The sequence below is a fragment of the Rhinoraja longicauda genome, chromosome 23 (assembly GCF_053455715.1).
Source record: "Rhinoraja longicauda isolate Sanriku21f chromosome 23, sRhiLon1.1, whole genome shotgun sequence".
Classification (NCBI taxonomy): Eukaryota; Metazoa; Chordata; class Chondrichthyes; order Rajiformes; family Arhynchobatidae; genus Rhinoraja; species Rhinoraja longicauda.
Window position 1 is genome coordinate 17,023,335 of NC_135975.1, and position 25,139 is coordinate 17,048,473.

Here is a 25,139-nt window from a genome sequence, read left to right on the forward strand (position 1 = left end):
GTGGGAATGTTTAATATAATGCCAAGGCCATTCTGGCCGAGTCGTCAGTTTCTTTAGTGGGAAAGAAGAAGGAAGATTAACCTGCCAAGAAATTCATCTACAGTAGCAGTGTCCCAATGTGGCATTAACACATTGCACTTTGCTTCTGTGAGCCACTGCATTTATTCCAACTAATTGAATTTTGGAGGTGGATAAAATACACTGACATGAAGACTGCTCTTAGAGCTGACTTGTTTAATGAAAAATATTAAGACGAAGTCAATCGTTGAAACGAAGCTTGTTATTGTGATATCCACCAATGTGTAAATCATAAGTGGAGTTGTTCTCGGTGGATTAAAAAAACCCGCTTGTTGCAATGGTAATCGTAATGAAACCTGCTGACACAACACAGCCCACTAAAGCTAACAAATGGATTTCATGATCAAATGCACATAAATTCCATTTAACCAGAAGAATATTTACAATATGACAGGGTGAGTGCAGCAAACAGAATCAGCACGTTGCTTTTCTCAGCCAGAGATTATAAGGATTTGCCAATTTACTCTCACCCATTACATAAGAAGTCTGCCTTGCTCTGCACGCTGGTTTAAGGGGAAGCAAATTCAACCCATTTTCTTCCCTGTAGCAGATTTAGCAAATACGTAGATACGGGCAAAAGAAATGCAACACTGCTGGAAAACTCTAATGAACTCCATGTCCATTTTTAAAAAAACATTTGCTCCTATCTCCAAATTGAAATAAAGGGTAAAACATACCATTTTGCTCAGGAAAGACCAATTTTGAGAAACCTATGAAAAGGTAGGGGATACAAAGAAAAAATTAGCATTGAACATTAGCCCAGTCGTGCAAGAAGAATGTACAGCTACTAAACAACAATAAATAAAAAGCACAATTTCTCAAGTCAATAGAGCGTAAAATCAGGCAGATAGTAAAATGGGCGAGGTCAGCATTTACCACATTGGTTAAGTTAAAAGTGATGAGGATACAGATTTATGAGTGTCTTATTGTCTAGTATTCCGAATGTGCTATAATTTTGGCATTTCCATTTTAAATATATGTATTTAGAAAGTAAAATGGTGTGGATGCTAAGAATCTGAAATATCAACATTATTATGGAAATAGTCAGCAAGTCTGATAACATCAGCAAAGTAGAGAAACAGTGGAATCATTAACTTTGTTTCTCCCTCCACTGTAACGTATAGGGGCTGCACTTTTTTGGATTCTATCACACTGCAAGTTTAGAAAGGTCAAATGTACAAAATGGTCTTAAATATCAGATGGCATTCTGACCTCAGGAAGCTGACGCACTTACTAAAGGTGAAGGGGAATGACAAATGACTGTAAGAATATGCAGTTAAAATTTTAACGATCAAAGTGAAAAAATTCCCAAAATTAATTCTGGATTAAAGAAGTGGAAAAAGAGCCTGGTTTGAACCCCAGACATAGGGTCAAGGAGGATGGGATCCTTGGTGACTACAGGTAAGGAAACTTTCTCACAGACAGAGCAGCAATGATGGGATTGGTGAAGTCCTTCTTTTATGAATGAAAATAACATTATTGACAGAAGTATTTGGACATATTGATAGCTCTGATCAGAAATATATACTTTCCACTTGTTAATTAGTCTTCTAAGATAGAATTGCAGTACAAATATGCAATAGTTTCATAACTTCTTTGTAGCTGAGGACTAACTCTCTCTTTGGTCCCATGATAATGGGATGAGTCCAAGCTGGATATGGGCATCTAAATGAGAAACATTGTTGGCATTGGCTTCTTGTGAGCACAGGAGTAGACCTAATATTTGTTTCAACAGTTTAATACCTGGTTCTGTAAGGAAACATTAAAATAACTGCTCTGAATCATATTAATGTCAGGTTATCATTCACCTCCAGGGTAAATGTTGGATACATTTAATGTTACACCAGTTATCCCCATTCATAGAAAGGACATGAATGGAAGAACATTGTTCATAATAGACTTATTGGGGATGTAGGTGGTGTATAAAGAATAAAAATATTCCCGTTTAATTAATGATTTTATCAATACCCCCAGCACCATGTTTGAGAGATTTATTTCTAGTCAATAAACAGTTCAATAGAATGATTTCTTTGCTCAGACATATGTTTGCCTAATCTTATTAATTCAGAAAATACACTCAGCTGATAGTTCAAGAGGTTTCAGTCATTTTTGAACAAATCAATATATGAAGGATTATTTCAAGTACTGAGCTTGCAATGCATATTGCTGAAATCACAGTGCAGATTATCACTAACCCACGGATCAGTTCATGAACTATTTACCATCCATGTACATCATGAACTATTTACCATCCATGTGCAGCAAACACAAATTTTATATATACATGCTCTGCACCAGTATCATGCAACAATTGTCACTCATGAATACGAGAGATTTATGCATATTGCATGTATCCATCCTGAAGAGTGAAAGGATACTTCCAATGCAACCTCAATGCATTACAGCTGTTCAGAAGTTAAATCCTGCTTAAATTCTTCAGTTACATTAAATATAAATAGTGCTCCATAGTTCAATTCATTCCAGGCTTTTAAATAACCTCAATTTAAGATTGCGCACCCAATCATATTTTGCTGTGGTGCGTTTAAAAAAATAAAATGAATGAAATCAAAACATACTCATTTTGAGAAGAATATATTGTACAGAGCAGAACTGCCCCAAAGGGAGAAATAGAGAGAAAAAGAGCTACTTAGATATAGAGGATTGGAAGGCAATGCAAAACACTAGCCTAAGGCTATACAAAGGGTATAAAGAAATGAGTTATGCCCTTCACACATGTTGAGTAAATGATAGAAAGTAAAGTCAATGTCCTATTCTCCTGACCCTTTGAATCTTTCCCTGAATGTGCAATATTCATTCTAAATGGCAAAACATCACACTAGTGTTATTTTATTTACTCGCTCAATATTTAATTTATAAACCCTTAAATTTCATATTTTCCCAATGTTGTTGGTATTAAAATGTAAAGTGCAGAAGTATTATTCTAGTGCAACATTGGAGATTGTTCCACAAAATTGATGCTCTCCTTGGCTTGGGAATGGGAATTGATGTAAAACTCCATGAAGGGCTTTTTGATAAAGGACATGGAAGTTAAGTTGCAGCCAATAGACAATAGACAATAGACAATAGGTGCAGGAGTAGGCCATTGAGTGAGCTGTTTTGCCAATTGATCAGTGATTGTTTCTAAAATTATGTGCACTTCTAAGAGATGGCAGTGCCTTGGCCTGCTTCTGTGTTACATCTCAAAGAAATCCAATAGACCTGTGAGGCATGACCTATTATTTAATAAACTGTTCAGCTCCATAATTTGAGATGAATACTTATAATGTTTCATTGAATATTCTTTAAAAAAAATTACAATATTGAATGTTAGATTTACTGGTCTTAAATACTTAGGCCTTTCTTTGAAAACTGGGATCATGCTTCAGTAATCTTTAACAGGTTATTTGCAAAGAAGTTAAAACATAACAATCTTTTCCCCAACTTTTAGAGTCTAATTTTAATTAGAGTCTGTTTAATTTGATCCAGGTGCTTCTCATTGGACACAAGAGCCAAATTTTCCTTTGAAGAGGAGGGAAAGGCTTCTTTAAATTATTGACATCCTGTTAAAATAAATTTTCTTCAATATAATGTTGCATGAAATTTGCAAGTTTAATTAAGATCTCAAACTGCTGGAAGATGGTTAACTGCTATAAATGAGGATTGTTTTATGAATTCTGCTATTGGTTTTGCAGAACAAAAAGCAGTTTACGGACTCTGGAATGCATTGGCTGAGGGTATAATGGAAATTATTTTCACATTTAATATGTATCTGGATGAACAGTTGAATTGTGCAATAGAAGGCTGTGGACCAAATGCTGGCAAATGGGATAAGTGTAGATTGATAGTCAGCGTGAACGAGGCGATCTAAAGGGGGATCATGGGTTGTGCTGCATGTCTCTAAGACTACCTTTTGGGGAAATGCTATGGTTTTAGTTGTAGGAGGAAGCTCCCATCCCCAATCTTCATATCTACGAATGATGGACACAATTAGTGGAGGATGCACAGCAAATTTAGTCTACCTAGATAATGTAGAAGTTGCAGACAGAAGGGGAGGAAAACTTGGGGGAAATGGAAAAGTGAACTAGGGAATCGTGAAGGTTACGGTCTCTTCAGATTCAAAAGGACATGAATAGTGGTGGCACCATGTTGAAGGTGGAGAGAATTATTGAATTGAAATGAATAGAATACTTTATTGTCACATGTGCCAAGTCACAGTCAATTTTTTTGCTTTCATACCCAAAGTATGCAAATAGTTGCCATGTAAAGGGTGCTTACAAAGTTACAAAGTATACCGCGTCAAGTCCTCCTTTGTTCTCGCCCCCGGCCATTCCCCCACACTGTGCATTCCTTTGTTCTCCCTCTTCCACACCCTCACGATGCCCCCCCCCCCACGCAGGATGAGGAGGATCCACTGAATATGGGGGTCAGTGGTGAGCGGTGTGGACAACCGGCACCATATGCTTACTCGGGATGGAAGGAGAGGGAGGGTGAGAGAAGATAAGCAGGAGGTGGTACAGGCATGGTTGAGAACCCTGTCACTGTGGTAGAGGGAAACCATGGTAAAGGAAAAGGCAAGGCGCCTCAAAAGCACTGTTGTGGAAAGCAAGTCGACATTCAGCTTTTTTTTTTAGATAAAGGTCAGTTTGCCAAATAATGCCTGTTGTGTGCTGCCCAGTTGTGATCCCTCAGGGTCCATCATAAGCCAGGCCCCATCACAGCTTTGGCTGAGCTATAATCAAACAAATGAGAACATGAGAAATGAGATGAGTACACGAGGACAAATGAGATGAGTAAAATGAGAACGTCTTCCCTATACAGACCACGGATGTTCCTTTAACCAGTTCACCAGTACCTTCTCATAGGTAATGAAGGACCAGCAATAAAGCTGGTATTCCAACTACAGCCACATTTGAGAAGGAATAAATCAAAGAAAAGCTTTTGAGCAAAAGCCCTTGCACATCATTGACAAGCAAGACCATGAATCATTTGACCACTCTGAATCAGGCCCCACTTCCAACACAGTTGCAATAAAAAACAATGAACTAGAACTAATGTTTCCATGGCCACATAGAATCCTACAGCATGGGAACAGGCTATTCGACCCAACTTGTCCATGCCGACCAAGATGCCCCAGCTACACTTGTCTGACCTGGCAGCGTTAGGTACATATCCCACTAAACCTTTCCCACCATGTATCTATCCAAATGTCTTTTCCACCTATTTCCTTTGCAAATGTTAATTGCCTGCAAAGGTTCTGCCCTGCAATTCACAGCATTTACATGCCCCTTGACTTTTATTCTCCAACTTTCCTTATTAATCTCCCAACCAGACAGCTTTATAAACAGCATATCACCTTGACAAGTGAGGCCTTACTCCATCAGTAATAATCCCTTTTGTAATATTCATCCCTTCCCTCCCTCTCCACAACTTAACACTAACTTGTTTTCTCACATTTCCAGTTCCGTAATGTAATGAAGGATCTTTAGACTGAAACATTAACTCCATTTCACTTTCCACAGATGCTGCCTGACCTGCTGAGTTTTTCTAATAATTTCAGTTTTCCATTCACGTTTCCAGCATTTGTACATATTCCAGTCAGTAACAATATTGTTGTAGGAAGGAACTGCAGTTGGTGGTTTATACTGAAGACAGACACAAAATTCTGGAGTAACTCAGCGGGTGAGGTAGCATCGCTGGAGAAAAGGAATAGGTGATGTTTTGGGTCAGAATCCTTTTTCAGACTGAAAGATAGAGGTGGGGTGGGGGGGGGGGGGGGGGGAATGGAGGGTGAGGGAACTGAGAGGCTTTGATTTTTTTTCCTCGCCTCCAGTTCCCCTCGCACCACCTCGATCTTTCAGCCTGAAGAAAGGTTATGACCCGAAACGTCACCTGCTCCTTTTCTCCAGAGATGCTGCATGACCCACTGAGTTACTCCAGCATTTTGTGTCTACAGATCTACAATATTGTTGTAAATTGGAGTGGATGGTGACATCAACCCAAGAGACGACTGTGACAAGCACAGAGTTTGCAACCATGATAAGAGGTAATGCAGATGGTGCACTCTGGGGGGGGGGGGGGGGGGGGGGGGGGGGAGCCGGCAGGCAACTGATTTATATCTAATTGCAAATGGAAAAACCATACAGGAGCGTTGCACACAGTTGCACTTGACACTCCCATAAGCAGGCTCTTATCCCTCATGATCAATTTAGCTTTGTGATCCAATGTTGACTCAATTCCTTTGAGGTTCTTTGCCGACGCCTGTGATAGTACTTACTCAGCGAAAGTGCTGTTACTTTCACTTAGTTAACTCTTATTTGTCATTGACCTGTAGTACAGGTGACATTCATACATGACCTGAGGTGGTGATTTGCAGTGGGGCAATAAGCATATTCCCCCACCACTAAAGATCCTCTAGCTGTGAGTAATAGCAAGAATAATATTACAATTATACACTGCATGAATGTTTCTTTTTAATTTATGATGTATTTGAACAGAAATATTACACTCGGCGAACATATGTATTCTGTCCTTAATCATAGGTAGACACAAAATGCTGGAGTAACTCAGCAGGTCAGGCAGCATCTCAGGAGAGAAGGAATGGGTGACGTTTCAGGTCGAGACCTTTCTTCAGACTGGTCTCGACCTGAAACATCACCATTCCTTCTCTCCTGAGATGCTGCCTGACCTGCTGAGTTACTCCAGCATTTTGTGTCTACCTTCAATTTGAACCAGCATCTGCAGTTATTTTCCTACATTGTCCTGAATCATGGTCGACCTATTCCTTAGAATTTTGCTCTCTCAAACTTCACACAATGAGATTTCCAATTAGGCACTGAATTAGGCATTTAGGGATGTAGGAAAAAGGCAGATAAATGAAGGTAGAGTCACACAGTTGTACAGCATTGGAACAGCCCCTTCAGCCCATTGTGTCTACACCGACCATCATGCCCAACTTTACTAATCCCACTTGCTTGTATTAATTTCATATCCCTCTCACCCCTGTTCTTCCAAGTACCTGCCCAGATGCCCATTATATGTTTTTCACCACCTCCTTCGTCAGCTTATTCCAGGCATCAATTACACGGTGTGAAAAATGTACCCCTCAAATCTCCTTTAAACTTCTCCCTCTCAACTTGAACCTATGCCCTTTAATTTTTGACACCCCTATCATGGGCAAAATACTTTGGCCTTCTACCCTGTTTATGACCCTTGTAATTTTTCTATATCCCTATCATCCACCTCTCAACCTTCTTTGCTCCAGGGAACACTGACGCAAACTGTCCAAGTGTTGGAGGTATTCAGTGGGTCAGGTGGCATCTCAGGAGAACATGGATAAGCAACATTTTGGGTCGTGATTCTTCTTCAGACTGATTGTAGTATGGGTGGGGGGGGGGGGGGGGGGGGAGGAAGGGGAGGGGGGGTAACATTTAGTGCAAGGTAAAGCCATCAAAGTCCGATCAAGGATAGTCCGAGGGTCACCAAGGAGGTAGATAGTAGTTCAGGATCAATCAGCATATAGTAAATACTTTCAGTAGGAAAATGCCTTAAAAATGATGGATAGGCAGGGATACCTGTGTGGAATGCCTTGTGTCTGGGTCTCAAGGACACTGCGCTTATCCTGTCAGATTAATCTGACAAAGCAAGGCACCGCTTGACTTCCTTGTCAAAAACGTTCCCTGCAGCAACATCTCAACGAGTTAGACATAGAAGCATAGAAACATAGAAAAATAGGTGGGAGTAGGCCATTCGGCCCTTTGAGCCAGCACTGCCGTTCAATATGATCATGGCTGATCATCTAAAATCAGTACCCTGTTCCTGCTTTTTCCCCATATCCCTTGATTCCTTTAGCCCTAAGAGCTAAATCTAACTCTCTCTTGAAAACATCCAGTGAATTGGCCTCCACTGCCTTCAAAGGCAGAGAATTGCACAGATTCACAACTCTCTTGGTGAAGAGGATATTCCTCACCTCAGCCCAAAATGGCCGACCCCTTATTCTTAATGTGTGACCCCTGGTTCTGGACTCCCCCAACATCGGGAACATTTTTCCTACATCGAGCCTGTCCAATCTTTTAAGAATTTTCTATGTTTCTATAAGATCACCTCTCAACCTTCCAAACTCCAGTGAACACAAGCCCAGTTGAACCATTTTCTCATCATATGTCAGTCCCGCCATCCCAGGAATTAACCTGGTGAACCTACGCTGCACTCCCTCCATAGCAATAATGTCCTTCCTCAAATTAGGAGACCAAAATTGCACACAATACTCCAGGTGTGGTCTCACCAGGGCCCTGTACAACTGCAGTAGGACCTCCTTGCTCCTAAACTCAAATCCTCTCGCAATGAAGGCCAACATGCCATTAGCTTTCTTCAATGCCTGTTGTACCTGCAAGCTTACTTTCAATGACTGATGTACAAGCACACCCAGGTCTTGTTGCACCTCCCCTTTTCCTAATCCGACACCATTCAGATAATAATCTGCCTTCCTGTTCTTGCCACCAAAGTGGATAACCTCACATTTATCCACATTCTACTGCATCTGCCATGCATCTGCCTACTCACCCAACCTATCCAAGTCACCCTGCAGCCTTATAGCATCCTCCTCGCAGATCACACTGCCACCCAGCTTTGTGTCATCCGCAAACTTGGAGATGTTACATTTAATTCCTTCGTCTAAATTGAGAGTTGAGATGAAGCAGTCAATGAAACACATTGGCTTTGGCATCATTTTCTCTGTTAACATCTAAGATTTAACTGCAGATTGTCATAAGGGGCAAATCAGCCCAGGAAGATTTCCAGCATTAAAGTTTTTACACTTGTATACTTTTCCCTTTACAGAAACATCTCATCCGGACAAACATTAAGTATTAATTAGTCCAAAATGGATTTTACGCACCTATTTTAGTTCTTAGATAAAAGAACAAGTAATAACAGTTTCAGATCTGTAAAAATGGTCACTTAAAAGTAGAGAATCAGAAAATTGTAACAGGACAGAAGAAAGCCATTTGACAAAAATAAGTTTCCAACTCTCCATTATGTTAGAACAAAAGGAATGAACCAGAACTTCAAAGCATAACTTACCTACATCCCCCCCTTCACTACTGAAACAACTGACATTGCCAAGCCCATTGCATTGTTTGATGCCTCCAGTAATGACCTTGCTGGCGTACTTTATGCTTCATTCTGAATACAGTCCAATTCATTCAGAGTATCTAAGGTTCATGTCAAGTTTATGCTGTTTATTACACTCCTCTCCTTGGCCTCCAGTTTATGGGTGTCAGCTGTGCCACTTTACATTAGTTCCCTCCCCTGCTGTGGTTCGCGCTTTCCTGACAAAAGTGCAGTTGCTTTTCCACAGCTTCAGTGACAAGGATGGAGAGTTTCCTCTCTGTGGTGGCATCATGGGGCATATGGGGCATGGGGCAATATGGGGCATATGGGGCATGGGGCAATATGGGGCATGGGGCAAAGACAAGCAAAACCACTGTACAAAAGGACACAAAATGCTGGAGTAACTCAGCGGGACAGGCAGCATCTCTGTTGAACATGGATTGGTGACATTTTGGTTCAGGACTGAAGACTGGTCCTGACCCTAAACATCACCAATCCATGTTTTCCTGAGAAGCCGCCTGTCCCATTGATTTACTCTGGCGCTTTGTGTCCTTTTGTGTAAACCAGCATCTGCAGTTACTTATTTCTACACTGTTCAAAATATTTGGAAGTTTGCTGAACCAAGTGCAATAACCAAAAGTTGCTTTAATTGTCAACCCAATGGATTAACTGTGAACTAATGAAGACCTGAAGTGTTAACTTTGTTTCTCTGTCCACAGGTAGTGCCTGACCTACTGAGTGCATTTTCTGTTTTTATTTCAGACTTACAATCTTTACAAACACTGCTCAACCTTTGACTTCCATGATTCTCATTAGCAGCAGAAAGTAAGTGACCAAAAAAATTGGGTTTTTTTCTGTCACACTTGTTACATTGCAAAATATCCCCAGATGCTCAAAAGAAGGGAAATTAAATACAAATAAGACAAAGAGAGAGGCAAGAATATGGACACGTCAACAGAAGTTAATGATGACCTTAAACAAATGGGATGAGTAGAGAGGTGGAGAATCGCAGAGTTGAGGCAACAGAAGGGATAACCAAGAATAGTAGGTGGGAGGGATGAATGACCAAATTCAGAGTTTTATAAGTTGTAAGGCCAGAGAAGGTTACAGAGGTAGGAAGGGACTGGCCATGGATTAGATATGAACATGAGCAGCAAATTTAATAAATGGAGGTGTTTGGGAATTGGAAGCCAATGCAAGTGTGTGAACACAGGAACACTGTTAATAGAATTAACTAGTAGAAACGAGGCACTGCAGATGCTGCTTTACCAAGGAAAGACACAAAATGCTGGAGTAACTCAGTAAATGTTTCCCTTTGGATATACAATTATCGATTCTCTATAGCACAGAAGGCAGCCATTAATCCCATCAGTTCCATGCCAGGTCCCAGCAGAGGGGCAATGAGGCATATGTTTGTTATCTTCATGGATCTGAGGAAGTATCCTGACCTGAAACATTACCTATCCATGTTCTCCTGGGATGCTGCCTGACCTGCTGAGTTACTCCAGCACTTTGCGTCCTTTGTTTTCTAAACCAGCATCTGCAGTTCCATGTTTCATCACGCTTCTCTCTCCAGTGGGTTGCTGAGAATATTGTACCTCAGACCTAGATGCAGTGCCTCAAGAAACTCAGTGACATGAATTGAGGAGTGATGGGAAGATCCTTTAGCCTTGGTGTTTGGTTCTGCACCGCCTGTGGTCCCAGCACTGACCAACCTCCCTCTGCCACTCCCTGTCTCATGGGGGCACTTGATAGTGAACTTCTCTCAGCAGCTGCTCCATCTCCTGTGCCCCTTGCTCCTGCCCCCCCCCCTCGCCCCCCGGTTTCCTCCCTTCCTCCTCAAGGCCACTCACCCTGCTGCCTCTCCCATTGAAGCAGCAGAAAAGACGTGCCCATGGAAAGAGCCTTCAGAGACTCGTTTTAGCTTTGATCTAAAAGATAATGAATTAATGTTCTCCAGAAGTTTATTTGCAATGACATTGATATTCCTTGTTTATTTCGTTATGTCAGTACAAGGATTAGGACTGAGAGCGGAAGGTTGGTGCATTTGAAAGATGAAGGGAGTCTGATTCAATGCAACAATTCATGCTAATTCAAAGAAACAAAGATAATAGGTGCAGGAGTAGGCCATTCGTCCCTTCGAGCCAGCACCGCCATTCAATATGATCATGGCTGATCATCCAAAATCAGTAGGAAAGAACTGCAGATGCTGGTTTAAATTGAAGGTAGACACAAAATGCTGGAGTAACTCAGCAGGACAGGCAGCATCTCTGGAAAGAAGGAATGGGTGACGTTTCGGGTCGAGACCCTTCTTCAGACCCCGTTCCGGCTTTTTTCCCATATCCCTTGATTCCCTTACTGATACTTGATTCACAACTATAGAACCACTGCAGGTGGCAGCAATCCTGGTTCTTTTCTTTCCCTGTTCTTTTATATCTTCCTGGATGTGAGCTCTGCCAGATGGGCAGTGTGGGCAGCGTGCGGCTCATTCAAAACCGTGGTTGAGGTATGCCAATGTTTTTGTATTATGACAATGAGTTTTGCTTGGATTCACAACGGGAAAGGCCAAGGGCTTTTACTTGACACCATATCCCAATATCCAATATTGCCCAATATCCAAGCTGGGTGAGAGGGATGATGAATTGAAAACTAATGGAGAGCAAAGTCACAGGGATAATTCTGAGGAGCCTCGGGTGTTGAGCAACATCATCGTTGGTTACAAACCAGTTGTACATTCAGAGGATCGAAATCCAGTTGATGAAGATGCTGGGATCGTCCTATGGAAAATGCAGGTCAAAGCGGGGCAACACAGTGGCACAGCTGGCAGAACTGCTGCTTCCATATCACCAGAGACGTAGCTTCACTCCTGATGGGCTGTCTGTGTGGAGTTTACATATTTCCCCTATGACTGTTTTGGTTTCCTCTGGGTGTTCCGGTTTCCTCCCACATTCCAAAGACATGTGAGTTTGTAGATCAATTAGCCTCTGTAAATTAACCCTGGCGTATGGGGAATTAATGTGAAAGTGGGATAACATAGAACACATGTGAATGGGTGATCGATTATCAGCAAGGACCCGATGGACTGAAAGGCCCGTTTCCATACTGTATCTTTCCACAAAGTAGTCTTTCTTGCTTGGCATCCTCCAAATGTCAATGGCTTGTGAACCATATTCTAAGCAGCAGTGCACTGCAAACTGACATGGTCTGTTGTCAGCGGACATGTAATCTCTAGTAGTTCATAGATGAGCTTCAGAATATTCATGGTCACATCATCTTTACAAATGTCAGCTGAGCTGTGCAACCTCAGATCCTACTTATTCCTAGAATTAGCTTCAGCCTGATGGAACGGAAGGCTGCCAGACATTTGGTCCCTTTAATTTGAGATACATTTCCCTGTGGTGAAGGGTTCTTGTGATAAATGTTCTTCCATGCTCTCACTACCAGTAGCTGCATTTTCTCCCTCATTCCAAACTGCTGTCACATCAATCTTTCCGCCAACTCCATTAGCAGAGTCAGCAGTAAAGCCATTTTACCACAACATCCCTCCATCTAAGGAATCAATGCCACTGACCCCAACAATCTGAAGTTGAGGCCCCTTGAAAGGCAAAGTACTAAAACCCCTTCAGTATTACTCTTTGTAGCTATCTCCCTCAGCAAACCCCTAACCCCACCAACAGCTGAAAACAGATAAGTGGAAAAATATCTCCATTCAACATTCATTTTCAACACTGCTACTGTAATCTGTTTGCCATCTTTGTCAACAAATTAATCCTCGGCAGGATTAAGGATTGACAAAACCATGTTCATGTAAACAATGTGGAAAGTGATTCTACATTGCTTGCATGGCCTTTGTTGAATATTTTAATACGGTCAACCAAGCCAAATATAGTACAGACAGCCAAATAGGATGAGCACTTGCCCAGTGAATTTCAGCAGCATGTTGGGGTTTAGTTTAGAGATACAGCGCGAAAACAGGCCCTTTGGCCCACCGAGTCCGCGACGACCAGTGATCCCCACACTTTTAACACTGTCCTACACAGACAATTTACATTTATACCAAGCCAATTAACCTACAAACTTCCACATCTTTGGAGTGCAGGAGAAAACCCACGCGGTCACAGGGATAACGTACAAACTCTGCACAGACAGCACCTGTAGTCAGGATCGAACCCGGGTCTCTGGTGCTGTAAGCATTGTAAGGCAGCACCACCTATAATTTGCTATCAGAAATTCGTCACCGACCCCACCAACCAATGTTTGCCCTATTTCTAACTGATCCCCAACATGACTGCAATGTGAGTAACATAATCCAATACACCTATCCAACCAAATAACTTTCTTATTGCTTGAGCATTATAAAATGAATTCAGACAGAGATTATGAAAACAAGCAATATAAGTAATATTTCCTGACACAGATCCCGTATGCACACATTCATCATCATATTATAAATGAGTGCAATAAGGAAGGGAGCAAAGTGGAAAGTGGGAAATATGTCTTACGATCTATCTATAAACCAATTTCCATTCAATAATTGGGACAATGACAGAATGATGCAAACATGTTTATTTATTAAAATTACAATGAAAATACAGCTGTGTTTTAAACTGTAGACATGTCCTTGAGGAACTGTGTGGCCATTTTTTTCTGACACCATAATAAATGGAATATTGTGTGCAGAGATGGTGAAGAAGGCAAGCAACATTTTGTATCTCTCCACATCAGGGAACGAAAGGTTTCATCTGTTTCATCAAAGATTTAAAATGGCTCTTGCAGGAATATTATGTTTAAATTACTAGGATGTAATGATGTTTTTTCCGTGATGTTCCATATTTTGATGCATCACTGGGCTGCAATTCCTCTCTCAGTTTCACAAAGTGACTGCAGATAAAACTGATAATTATATCCAGAGTCCAAATAGGTTCAATACATTTAGCGTTTACAACCTAGGCTGCTGCCGAAGTTTATATTCTAGCCATAACATTAATTAATGGAAGTATACCAGATTGTAGCACTCTGGAGTCCAGCACTATCTGCACTCAGTAATGCAGCCTGTGATGTTATAAGTGTCCAACAACATCTTGTACATATTGATCTCCATGTGAAATGAATGCAGTCTTCTTCCAAAAATATTGTTATATTCTTGTACCAGTTAAGCACTCACATGAATGTTCTGCATTCATTCATATCCATGTATGTACCACAGTATATGTGCTAGTGCTTGTAGTACAGGTGCTTCTGAAGGTGTTCATTTTTTGGAGTGCTGCACATGGTAAACGTTACACCATCCAAATGACTCATCTCACCTGTGGAAGCAACAAAGGTAGCACCTCTCGTCATTAGAAACGTTCTACAGCTAGTAGTACGACTCAGCTACATCAAACAAAAGTTGATGTGTGCATTTGATAAAAATTCTGAATGGTAAAATTAATATACTCATCTAAAAAGAGGCACATGCTTTTGATAGCCACTTACCAGCATAAGTTAAGCCGTTTCCTCCTCGTGCTCTCCGATCCATTCCGAGGTGTTGAGACTTAGTAATTCACCCTCTCCTCAACTGCGGTCAATTTTTTTCTCCAGTCAGGATCTCTTCTGGTTGAGTTGATGAGCGAACATAAATTTTCTGTAAGTTTGTTAATGTTATTAAACCTTTCGGGCCAGCATAATACCTCCCTTTCACTAGTAGAAAATGTTCAAGCTACTCAAAAACTCTTTCTCAGTTTCCCAAATGATTTCTTGGATTCAGTATTGTTCTTCATAATTTTCATTTGGTCTTGGCCTTTATGATCCAGATTTTTCCATTTACTTCAATAAAGTTAGCCTGATACGGATACTATTCTGAAAACATTTACGCATCTGGATCAATGGAAAATATGTTTATTAGACTCAACAGCTCAATATCTTCAATGCATTAATAACCATTGCACATTGAGGAATACACATTGTTCAAACGCAATGGGTGACAGTGTATTGTTGCTGATAAGATGCACTGGATTTTTACAAAAGTCAGCATGTCAGTTCAATGTTGAGAAATGTAATCAATTGCATTCAAAATGCTGTTTAAGGGGGCAGGTTCACAAATAAATGCTGACAATTTACAGTATTTGCATAATTATAGAACATTCTTGTATTTTGTATAATAATCGATTCAATGAATTATGTAATAGTACAACTAAAATCTAAAGTTTCCCACCAATAGTCTCTGTAATTTTAGCCAATAAATACATCTCATTTATGTTTTGGAGCATATATATCACTTAATTCAAGTCTCATCAATTGTCAGATCTAACAGATGCAACTCTAAACTAAAGATTAATCTCTGATCTGTTTTCACTAATCAGCGCCATCAGGCATCTGAAGAAGGGAAAAAAGTACTGCAAGACTCAAGCCCAAGCACAAACAGAAATTAACAAGGCATTCATGCCACCAGCAGGACAAAGACCATCAATAACTTCATTACAGTATTGGAAGGTGTACCTTCATGATTTAAACAAGCACTGATCAAAAACAGTGCCTTCTCCATCAAACTTGGAGCAAAATGTTGCTGCTGATGTGTTCCATGGGATAGGATCCTCCTAGGAAGTGTACTTGCTCCTCTGCTTGTTAACATCTATATGAATGATCAATCAATCTACCCCAATGCAGGTTGCTTTATCTATGCCAATGAGTTGGGTCTTCATGCAAGTTGGGTATATTCCCCAGTACATGCACTCACCAGGCTGAATAGCTACTGCGCTACCGATCATTGTGGATCCAATTTAACCAAGACAAGGATCAACCTCTGCCATGTACGCATCCAAGTTGAGAACAAAGGGCTAAATATCAATTGGAATGATATCCGTATGATTCATTGCACAATTCCACTTAAGTCTGGGGTGTCAATAGAAATAGGGAAGATGGGAGGAGGTGGAGTTAATAAATACAACAAAACTTTCCAAAAATTTAAAGGCAGTCACAATCAGAACCTCCACATGATGCCCATGTAACTAACATGGACATGATGCTGGACAACGGGTGCCACATCACCATAGTCATCCAACTAACATCAAGAGATTGCTTATCTCTTTGGCATAGCGCTGTCAGACCCAGACATCCATTAGCACTGGGGCCAACATAAGTATCATCGTGTGATATAATACTATGATAATTTTGCCCACATAGTGTAAAGAATCAGAGGACAAGGTATTGGGGGTAGGGTATTGACATGGATAGAGAACTGGTCGGCAGACAGGAAGCAAACAGTAGGAATTAACAGGTCCTTTTCAAAATGGTAGGCAGTGACTAGTGGGGTGCCGCAAGGCTCAGTGCTGGGAACCCAGTTATTTACTGTATATATTAATGATTTAGATGAGGCAATCAAATGTAACATCTCCAAGTTTGCAGATGACACAAAGCTGGGTGGCAGTGTGTGCTGCAAGGAGGATGCCCTGAGGCTGCAGGGTGACGGACAGGTTGGGTGAGTGGACAGATGCATGGCAGATGCAGTATAATGTGGATAAATGTGAGGTGGCAAGAACAGGAAGGCAGATTATTATCTGAATGGTGTCAGATTAGGAAAAGGGGAGGTGCAACGAGACCTGGGTGTGCTTGTACATTAGCCACTGAAAGTAAGCATGCAGGTACAGCAGGCAGTGAAGAAAGCTAATGGCATGTTGGCCTTCATTGCGAGAGGATTTGAGTTTAGCAGCAAGGAGGTCCTACTGCAGTTGTACAGGGCCCTGGTGAGACCGCAGCTGGAGTATTGTGTGTAGTTTTGGTCTCCTAATTTGAGGAAGGACATTCTTGCTATTGAGGGAGTGCAGTGTAGGTTCACCAGGTTAATTCCCGGGATACCGGGACTGATATATGATGAAAGAGTGGGTCGACTGAGATTGTATTCACTGGAGTTTAGAAGGATGAGGGAGGATGTTATAGAAACATAAAATTCTTAAGGGGCAGGACAGCCTAGATGCAGGAAAAATGTTCCCTATATTGGGGAAGTCCAGAACCAGGGGTCACACTTTAAGAATAAGGGGTGGGCCATTTAGGACTGAGATGAGGAAAAACCTTTTCACCCAGAGTTGTGAATCTGTGGAATTCTCTGCCTTAGAAGGCAGTGGAGGCCGATTCGCTGGACGTTTTCAAGAAACAGTTAGATTTAGCTCTTAGGGCTAACAAAGTCAGGGGATATGGGGAAAAAGAAGGAACAGGGTACTGATTTTGGATGATCATCCATGAACATATTGAATGGCGGTGCTGGCTCGAAGGACCGGATGGCCTACTCCAGTGCCTATTTTCTATGTTTCTATTAAGATCACTGTACAGATTTCTATGGAGGTCCAGGATAAAGGGATTACCAGGTAAATCCCAAAACACCCAACTCATCAAGTCAAGAGCCTATGGGATACTCTGCCATGCTCCAGATTTGGTAGGGTTTCCAAATTGTACATTGAAGCACATTTAGAACCAGTGACTGCAGATGAAAAAAGACATTATATATATATCTCTCTACATATGTGTATGTGTGAGTATGTGTATATCTACACACACACTTAACTTCTTTTTTCTCGCTCGTTTATGATATTGTTTACAGTATACTATGTTTACCTATTCTGTTGTGCTGCTGCAAATAAGAATTTCATTGTTCTATCTGGAACATACGACATTAAAACACTCTTAACTCGCTTGACATTGTAGTGCTTTTAGACAATAGACAATAGACAATAGGTGCAGGAGTAGGCCATTCAGCCCTTCGAGCCAGCACCGCCATTCAATGCGATCATGGCTGATCACTATCAATCAGTACCCCGTTCCTGCCTTCTCCCCATACCCCCTCACTCCGCTATCCTTAAGAGCTCTATCCAGCTCTCTCTTGAAAGCATCCAACGAACTGGCCTCCACTGCCTTCTGAGGCAGAGAATTCCACACCTTCACCACCCTCTGACTGAAAAAGTTCTTCCTCATCTCCGTTCTAAATGGCCTACCCCTTATTCTCAAACTGTGGCCCCTTGTTCTGGACTCCCCCAACATTGGGAACATGTTATCTGCCTCTAATGTGTCCAATCCCCTAATTATCTTATATGTTTCAATAAGATCCCCCCTCATCCTTCTAAATTCCAGTGTATACAAGCCCAATCGCTCCAGCCTTTCAACATACGACAGTCCCGCCATTCCGGGAATTAATCTAGTGAACCTACGCTGCACGCCCTCCATAGCAAGAATATCCTTCCTCAAATTTGGAGACCAAAACTGCACACAGTACTCCAGGTGCGATCTCACCAGGGCCCGGTACAACTGTAGAAGGACCCCACAACTGGGTAGACATGAAAGAATGACAGAATGCTTGCCATTTGATGCCCCATACGCTTATGTCAACAAGAACGGCAAAAGTACAAACTGGACGTTCATCTCAAGAAGTCTGAAGAAGGGTCTCGACCCGAAACGTCACCCATACCCATGAGCACCTACGTCGAGCTGCCTCCCAATTATGAACAAATCTAATTGTTCATAATTAGAACAACTATGTTCTATGGGGGAGGGAATGATGCTTATGTGTGTGATTCTGTTGCCTGCTGTCTTTACTGAAGTTTAGTGAGTTAAAATCCTTGAATGACAAGTTATCATCTAAATGTAGTTAATTTGGTAAAATGCAGTCTGCCATGAAGGCTGCAGGAGTGGTTACAAAAGTTTGGCTGCTTCACCAATGTCCTCTCAATATCAGTTTTGCTGCAGACAGGGAACCACTGTTGCCTCTGGGGCAAAAAGTGCTTTTTATTAAAATCATCATCAATTGTAAAAATTGTAAAAATACCCAGCATCAATTGTAAAAACACTGTCAAACAGATTACTATCAAAATACTCTCCTTTAAATAGAATGCTGGGAATGTGTTCCAAGACAACATTAATGTGTGAACCAAAGCTAAACACAACATGCTGAAGGAACTCAAAGGCTCAGGCACCATCTATGGAGAAAATGGAGCTCCTTTGCTTACTGTGTGTGATTCAATGGGTAATCATTCTTCCTTCTTTACGTGTTTATAACTCGATAGTTATTATATATTTGGTCGTTTTCTTGTTCAGTGAATTAACAATTGACTTTGAAACATTATTTGAAAAATAAATAAACAGAATTAAAGCATTATCTTTAATTACTGTACTATTCTTTCTTGTCTTTTTAAAAGATTAAACTGTAAATGCCAATGTTTATTCTATGCCATAGATGTTCAATATTTATTGTAATCTGTTTGGTTGCATCTCGTTTCCTTTCCTAGATGCATTACAGTTGAAGGAATGTTTTAGGCAGGTTACGTTACTAGTGGTAAGTGCTGATTCATGCACGCTTATTTTCCAACACAACTCATTGATCAGAAGATTGGGAGCATTTGAAGCTTTAATGGAAGGCGAGTTAATTTTTAATAATTGCAGTTAAATATCTGATGGAAGTTTGAAAAATAAACGGCCGCGTGTATAATTTCTCAAATGGCAAATGTACTGTTTTTGCTATGTCCAGTTATTATTTTACAACGTCTTACACCAGTTGCCAATTACACGACGATAAAAAAAATGATGTCGATCGTACGGAAGTACACCATTCATGCAAGATTTAACCACAGAAATAAAATACAGAAAATCCTTCCGCCGCTTCTTTCTGAAGTCAAGTCAGGCTTGGCCAATAGAATTATTCACAAAATGCTGGAGTAACTCAGCAGGTCAGGCAGCATCTCGGAATGTTATCAGGAACACGTTATCTTTTTAGATTGAAAAAAAAAGTGAAAATCATACAGAATAGAATTAAAGCCCGGTTTAAGTAGTATTTTGGTGGGTTGTACGTTTCCGCATTATGGTGACAACTCGCTGAATTACAATCTCATCTTGATGCTGCCTGTCCCGCTGAGTTAGCTGGAACATCTGCAGTTGCTTCCTACTAATGACCATCTCGATCGACTAGTTTAGTATTTTGGGGTGGGAGGGAGGGAGGGTTTATAGTGTGTCCAGGACGCATCATGCAGTGGTCTACGTACAAAGCTACACGCTAAAGTGGAGCCACTGCAATTGCCCACTCATTTTGAAGGTCAGATGTCAACAATTTTAAAAAGTCCCAATGAAAGTTGAAAGGAACAGACGCGCGATAGAGCAGAGCATAGCATTGCATAGCATGTCCCAGGGTGTAAAACTGCAATCTCTTCAGTAGAACTTGTATCATGCACAGAATGGCAATGGGAAATGCCGCCCCGGTACCGGTTTAACATAATTGTCATGAATAAGGTTGGGGTTATGTCCTTCTCGGTCGTCTTACCTGCAAAATTTTTAGTAAATACCAAAGTGACTAAGACGATGGGGATAATGACGGTGCCGATTGACACTACTCTGTCGAAGGGGAGTTCTAGCTTGAGCTGCACCATGAACGCTGCAAAGGGCGAGCCTTTCTCGTCTTGTTGCCCCGGCAGGATGAGCTCTCTGAGCTTTTCTCCAGCTAACAGCGCAGTAGCCATGTCCGGGTGGTGCTCTATGATGTTGTGCATTCGTCACGGACTGCGCTCGATCTTCCCGTTTTATTTTGGTTTTGGTTTTTTTGTTGTTGTTGTTGCTGGAAAGCGACTCAAATCCCCCAAAAAGACCGCTTTCTGTTGGCATATTAAAACAAAAGGCATCATGTTTTGGTCATACATGTCGTCTGTCACACACGCTCACAATGCAGCAGCAGCAGGAACATAAAAGCCAAGCATTCGCCAACTCGCAACACATCGTTCTTGCACCAAGCCACATCCCAGATCGCTGGGCTAAAGTCGAACACCATCTCCTCCCTTCCCACCCACCCACCCACCCATTGACCATATTACACCGAGCCTTTATCGTCTCGATTGCAAGAACAAGCAAAAGTGTGAAAAATCCTTACAGCCACTGCATTATCCAAAAATCCCCGAAACTAACTACGCGTTTATTATAATTGAACTTTAAATAAACAGAGCAATAGAACATATCCTTCACTCACCCAGTTGGAAAGATCAATTGGGTGGAAACCGGCGATTTCTAATATCTCAGCGAGGAGATGGGGGATAAATAAGCGGGTCCTTTGCCACCGGTTGGAGTTCACCAATTGCCCTCGTTATCCATCACTGCACCGCTGATTATTCCCCCCCCTCGGTGGTGCAATCTCCGCCTTCTATGTGACAACTTTCAGAAAGACTATTCGAATGAGTGGAGGGAGGGTTTTGCTTCGAGCAAACGTCGACGGAGCAATGGTGAGAGATGTGGTGGTGGAGGCAAGGCTGCCGCAGAGTAAAGCCAGGGTTCAGCACCATCGCCAGCTCTATGGGAGGAGGGGGTGCTGCCCATTGATCGCGGGTGGCGAGGTAAACACGTGAAATTGCAGTGAAATTGCAGTGAAAGTGCCACTCAGCGCAGCTGTGCACAGCGCCCGCCCGCCCACCCTGCTCCGTGTTCACACCAGATAGTAACTCAGCTACACGCACACACACACTCTGGCTGAGATTTCGCCGGCAATCTCCATGGCTGGCGGCTCAACACAGATGCAGCGCGTTTGCGGGAGAGACGCAATCAGATTGGTCTCCAGGAAACACAACATGTCTGAGTCATGACGTGCCCTTTATCTCTTTCATGTGATTATGTTCAGAAATAAACTGCAGATGCTATATATATATATATTTAAAAAAAGGACTTTTAAAAACAAAATCACACACCACCAAACACTGAAGAAGGGTCTCGACCCGAAACGTCACCCATTCCTTCTCTCCCGAGATGCTGCCTGACCTGCTGAGTTACTCCAGCATTTTGTGAATAAAAACCTTCGATTTGTACCAGCATCTGCAGTTACCTTCTTATAAAACTTGACAACGACCTGAAACGTCACCTCTCCCATGTTCTCCAGAGATGCTGCCCGATCTGCTGAGCTACTCCAACAATTTGTGTCATTTTGTCATCATGCTTTCTAGGTTCGACAAAAAACAAACGTGTATCCCTCCTCATCAACCACCGCAGTAGTTCAGGAAGCTGTGGGTAGTGCTGATAAAGTCTCAACACCCCACTGTTGCTACTTAAGTTTAAAATCATTTCAAGATATTGATTCCATGAGATATCTTAGATCTTGGGGCATGGAATACCTTCAATGGCAATCGGATATTTTTTGTCCTATGAAGCATTTTTGTTTCACAACGGGTGTGAAACGTTCAATAAACTTGTTACTCATCATAACGTTCTTTCCAAACCCCCACCCCGCGTGGATTTTGTTTTATATACACTTTCCTCTGTTCAGAACATTTATTCTAACCCCCTTCACAAACAGTGCTGAACCTGGGTAAAGGAAATCTTTGCATTTGCTCGGTTCTGGAGGTTTGCCATTCTCCTGATTTTCTGACCAGATCTCTGACCGTGATTGTGACCGATTAGTACATCTTGTGGTGTAAGGGTGGATATGTTAGGAATGACCAAATTTACACTTCTCAATAGTAGAAATGCTTTTACCATTTTACTTTATCGGCCGTTAACACAAGTCTGGTATCTCCATCATTGAACATTACCTTAATTTTTTTTTAAAGACACAAAGTGCTGGAGTAACTCAGTGGGTCAGGCAGTGTCTCTGGATAGGTAACAATTTGGGTCGGGTCACTTCTTTTTTGACCTTCTCTGAGGGATAGTTAACTGACTACTTTGCTGGAAATATATTGGAGTTTAACTTAGGTTGCTTCCCTTGCCTTTAGAGTTATAGAGTCATACAGCATGGAAACAGGCTCTTCGGCCCAACAAGCCCACGTCGACCAAGATGCCCCATCTACACTAGTCCCACCTACCTGTGTTTGGCCCGAATCCTTTAAAACCTTTCCTATATATGTTCCTGTTCGAACATCTTTTAAATTTTGTGATATCGGCTGCTCATTCCATATACTCACCACCCTTTCTTTGCGTGAAAGAGTTGTCCTTCGGGTTCCTATTAAATCTTTCCCCTCTCACCTTAATCCTATGTCATCTGGTTCTTTATTCCCCTACTCTGGGTGAAAGATTCTGTGCATTTACCCTATTTAGTCCCCTTATGATTTTATACACCTCTATAAGATTACCCCTCATTCTCCTGATGTACTGCCTTTGTACATCAACAACACAGTTCCTTTTGTTGAGTATATTGTGGCATAATATTGTTTGGCGTTGTGGATTGGAACAAATCTAGAATTGCCATATCTGATTTAAATCATGTCTTTGAAATTTGTCCTTGCACTGAGTGCGTTAAAATTTATTGTACACATTATACGATGACAAATTTTACAGTGTAAGGCCAAATTTCAAAGACATGATGTAAATAATTGTGATTTAAATCAAATATGGCAATTCATATTATATATAATATATATAAGATTTGCCCATTTTGATTTAATGTATATATGATAAATAATAATATATAATAATACATATTACTAGATATAGATCATCATCAGTCCAGCTGCACACTCACACGGCTTAATTTCTTACCACAGGAAGATAGGAACCAGAGTAGGCCAGTCAGTCCTCGAGCCATTTGAAGAGGTTATGGCAATATGTATCCAAACTCTGTCCACTCACCTTGCCTCCAAATCCTTTTTTCGCTCCTGATGAATATTCTGGCAGCCTCAGATTTCATGTTGTTAATTGAATTAACATCTACTGATTTTCATTTTTTTTAAAAACAGGTGAATGGTTATCCCCAAGTGATTCCAAATTTTAGCTTGAATGGTTTGGTGACAATTTCATGGTCATGCCTCCTTGTCCTTGATGTCACAAACCAGTAAAACATGTTTCATTTTAATATCCTTCATACATTCCTTCTTGAATCTTGCAAACCCAAATCTTAACTTGTTTAATTACAGGGAATATAAATCCAGTTGATACAGTTTTTCTTTGTAACCTAATTCTTGGATCCATATTAACGTTTTAGTGTACCTGTCTGATACTCTTTCCAGAGTCCGTGCATCTTCCCGAATGGTTCATGCTGAGATGCTTGCATTTTATCCCAGATATGTTCCAACCAGAGCCTTGGATATGAATATGATCCCTGAGGTCAAAAAATCTGGTACATAGGTGCTGGTTTTCAGCTATGATTGCATTGAATAACAGAGCAGGCTTGATGGGACGAATGGCCTGCTCCTTCTGCTATTTTGTGTGTTTCTACATTTCTATGGTCAGTAGATCACATCAATTAAATTAAATGGAGCATGGTGGGAACGTCAAGGAGAGGAGTTACATGCTTAGAGTTGGATATCTAGCTGGGAGAAAGAGGGATTGAAAATGTTAGGGATTGGAAGCTTGAATGTCAGGTGATCACAGGGAGAGAGGAAAGGAGGGAGGGACAAGAGAGTTGTGGAGTTTTTGAATTAGTAGTTGGGTTAGAGGGGTTGCTGGATTGGATGTGTAAACTGCACACTCGCCTTCTGTTAGCTACTTGCTTCATTCAAGTTATGGAAATCAGTTCTGGCTTTCTGCTGCCATATTGAAATGTTGTCAGGGACAGGCCAGGTCAGTGATTGCGGCTCTGAGTCACTACATGCAACCCACTGAGGTTAAAATGTCTGCGGGCAAGTGCATGTTGTTTTTTAATGCAGTCTTTAATTTTTAACACAGCCGTTTGACGGTCCCACACTGATGGAGTAGAACAGTTCACACTTTGGAGTTTCATTTAGGGTAGTACAGTGGCGTAGTGGTCGAATTGCTGCCTTCTCAGTTCTCCCTGTGACCGCGTGGGTTTTCTCCAGGTGGTCCGGTTTCCTCCCACGCTCCAAAAATGTGCAAGTTTGTAGGTTAATTGGCTTCGGTAAATTGTCCCGAGTGCACAGGGCAGAACTAGTGTAGGGGTGATTGCTGGCCGGCGTGGACCCAATGGGCCACTTTCCTTGCTGCATCTCTGAACTAAACTTTCCTCCTATCGCTAACTATCATCGCTGGTTCTATGCCATTGTGAGAAAGAAGCTTCTTTATCAACTTCTGCATGA

General features: G+C 41.5%; 1 protein-coding gene across 3 annotated transcripts in view; it reads right to left on the bottom strand.

Moving 5' to 3' along the window:
* panx2 (pannexin 2) overlaps nucleotides 1-21,567 on the bottom strand; it is a 36,844-nt gene extending 15,277 nt beyond the window's left edge. For 2 of the 3 annotated variants that reach the window (XM_078419778.1, XM_078419780.1), the window contains exons 1-3: nucleotides 21,158-21,567; nucleotides 20,462-20,789; nucleotides 756-788 (exon numbers count right to left, since the gene is read on the bottom strand). In XM_078419778.1, the coding sequence (XP_078275904.1) occupies nucleotides 756-788; nucleotides 20,462-20,687 (259 nt within the window). In that variant the 5' untranslated portion in view covers nucleotides 20,688-20,789; nucleotides 21,158-21,567. The remainder of the gene's footprint in view (nucleotides 1-755; nucleotides 789-20,461; nucleotides 20,790-21,157) is intronic. The other variant, XM_078419779.1, reaches the window with a different exon arrangement.
* Between the last annotated feature and the right edge of the window lie 3,572 nt (nucleotides 21,568-25,139).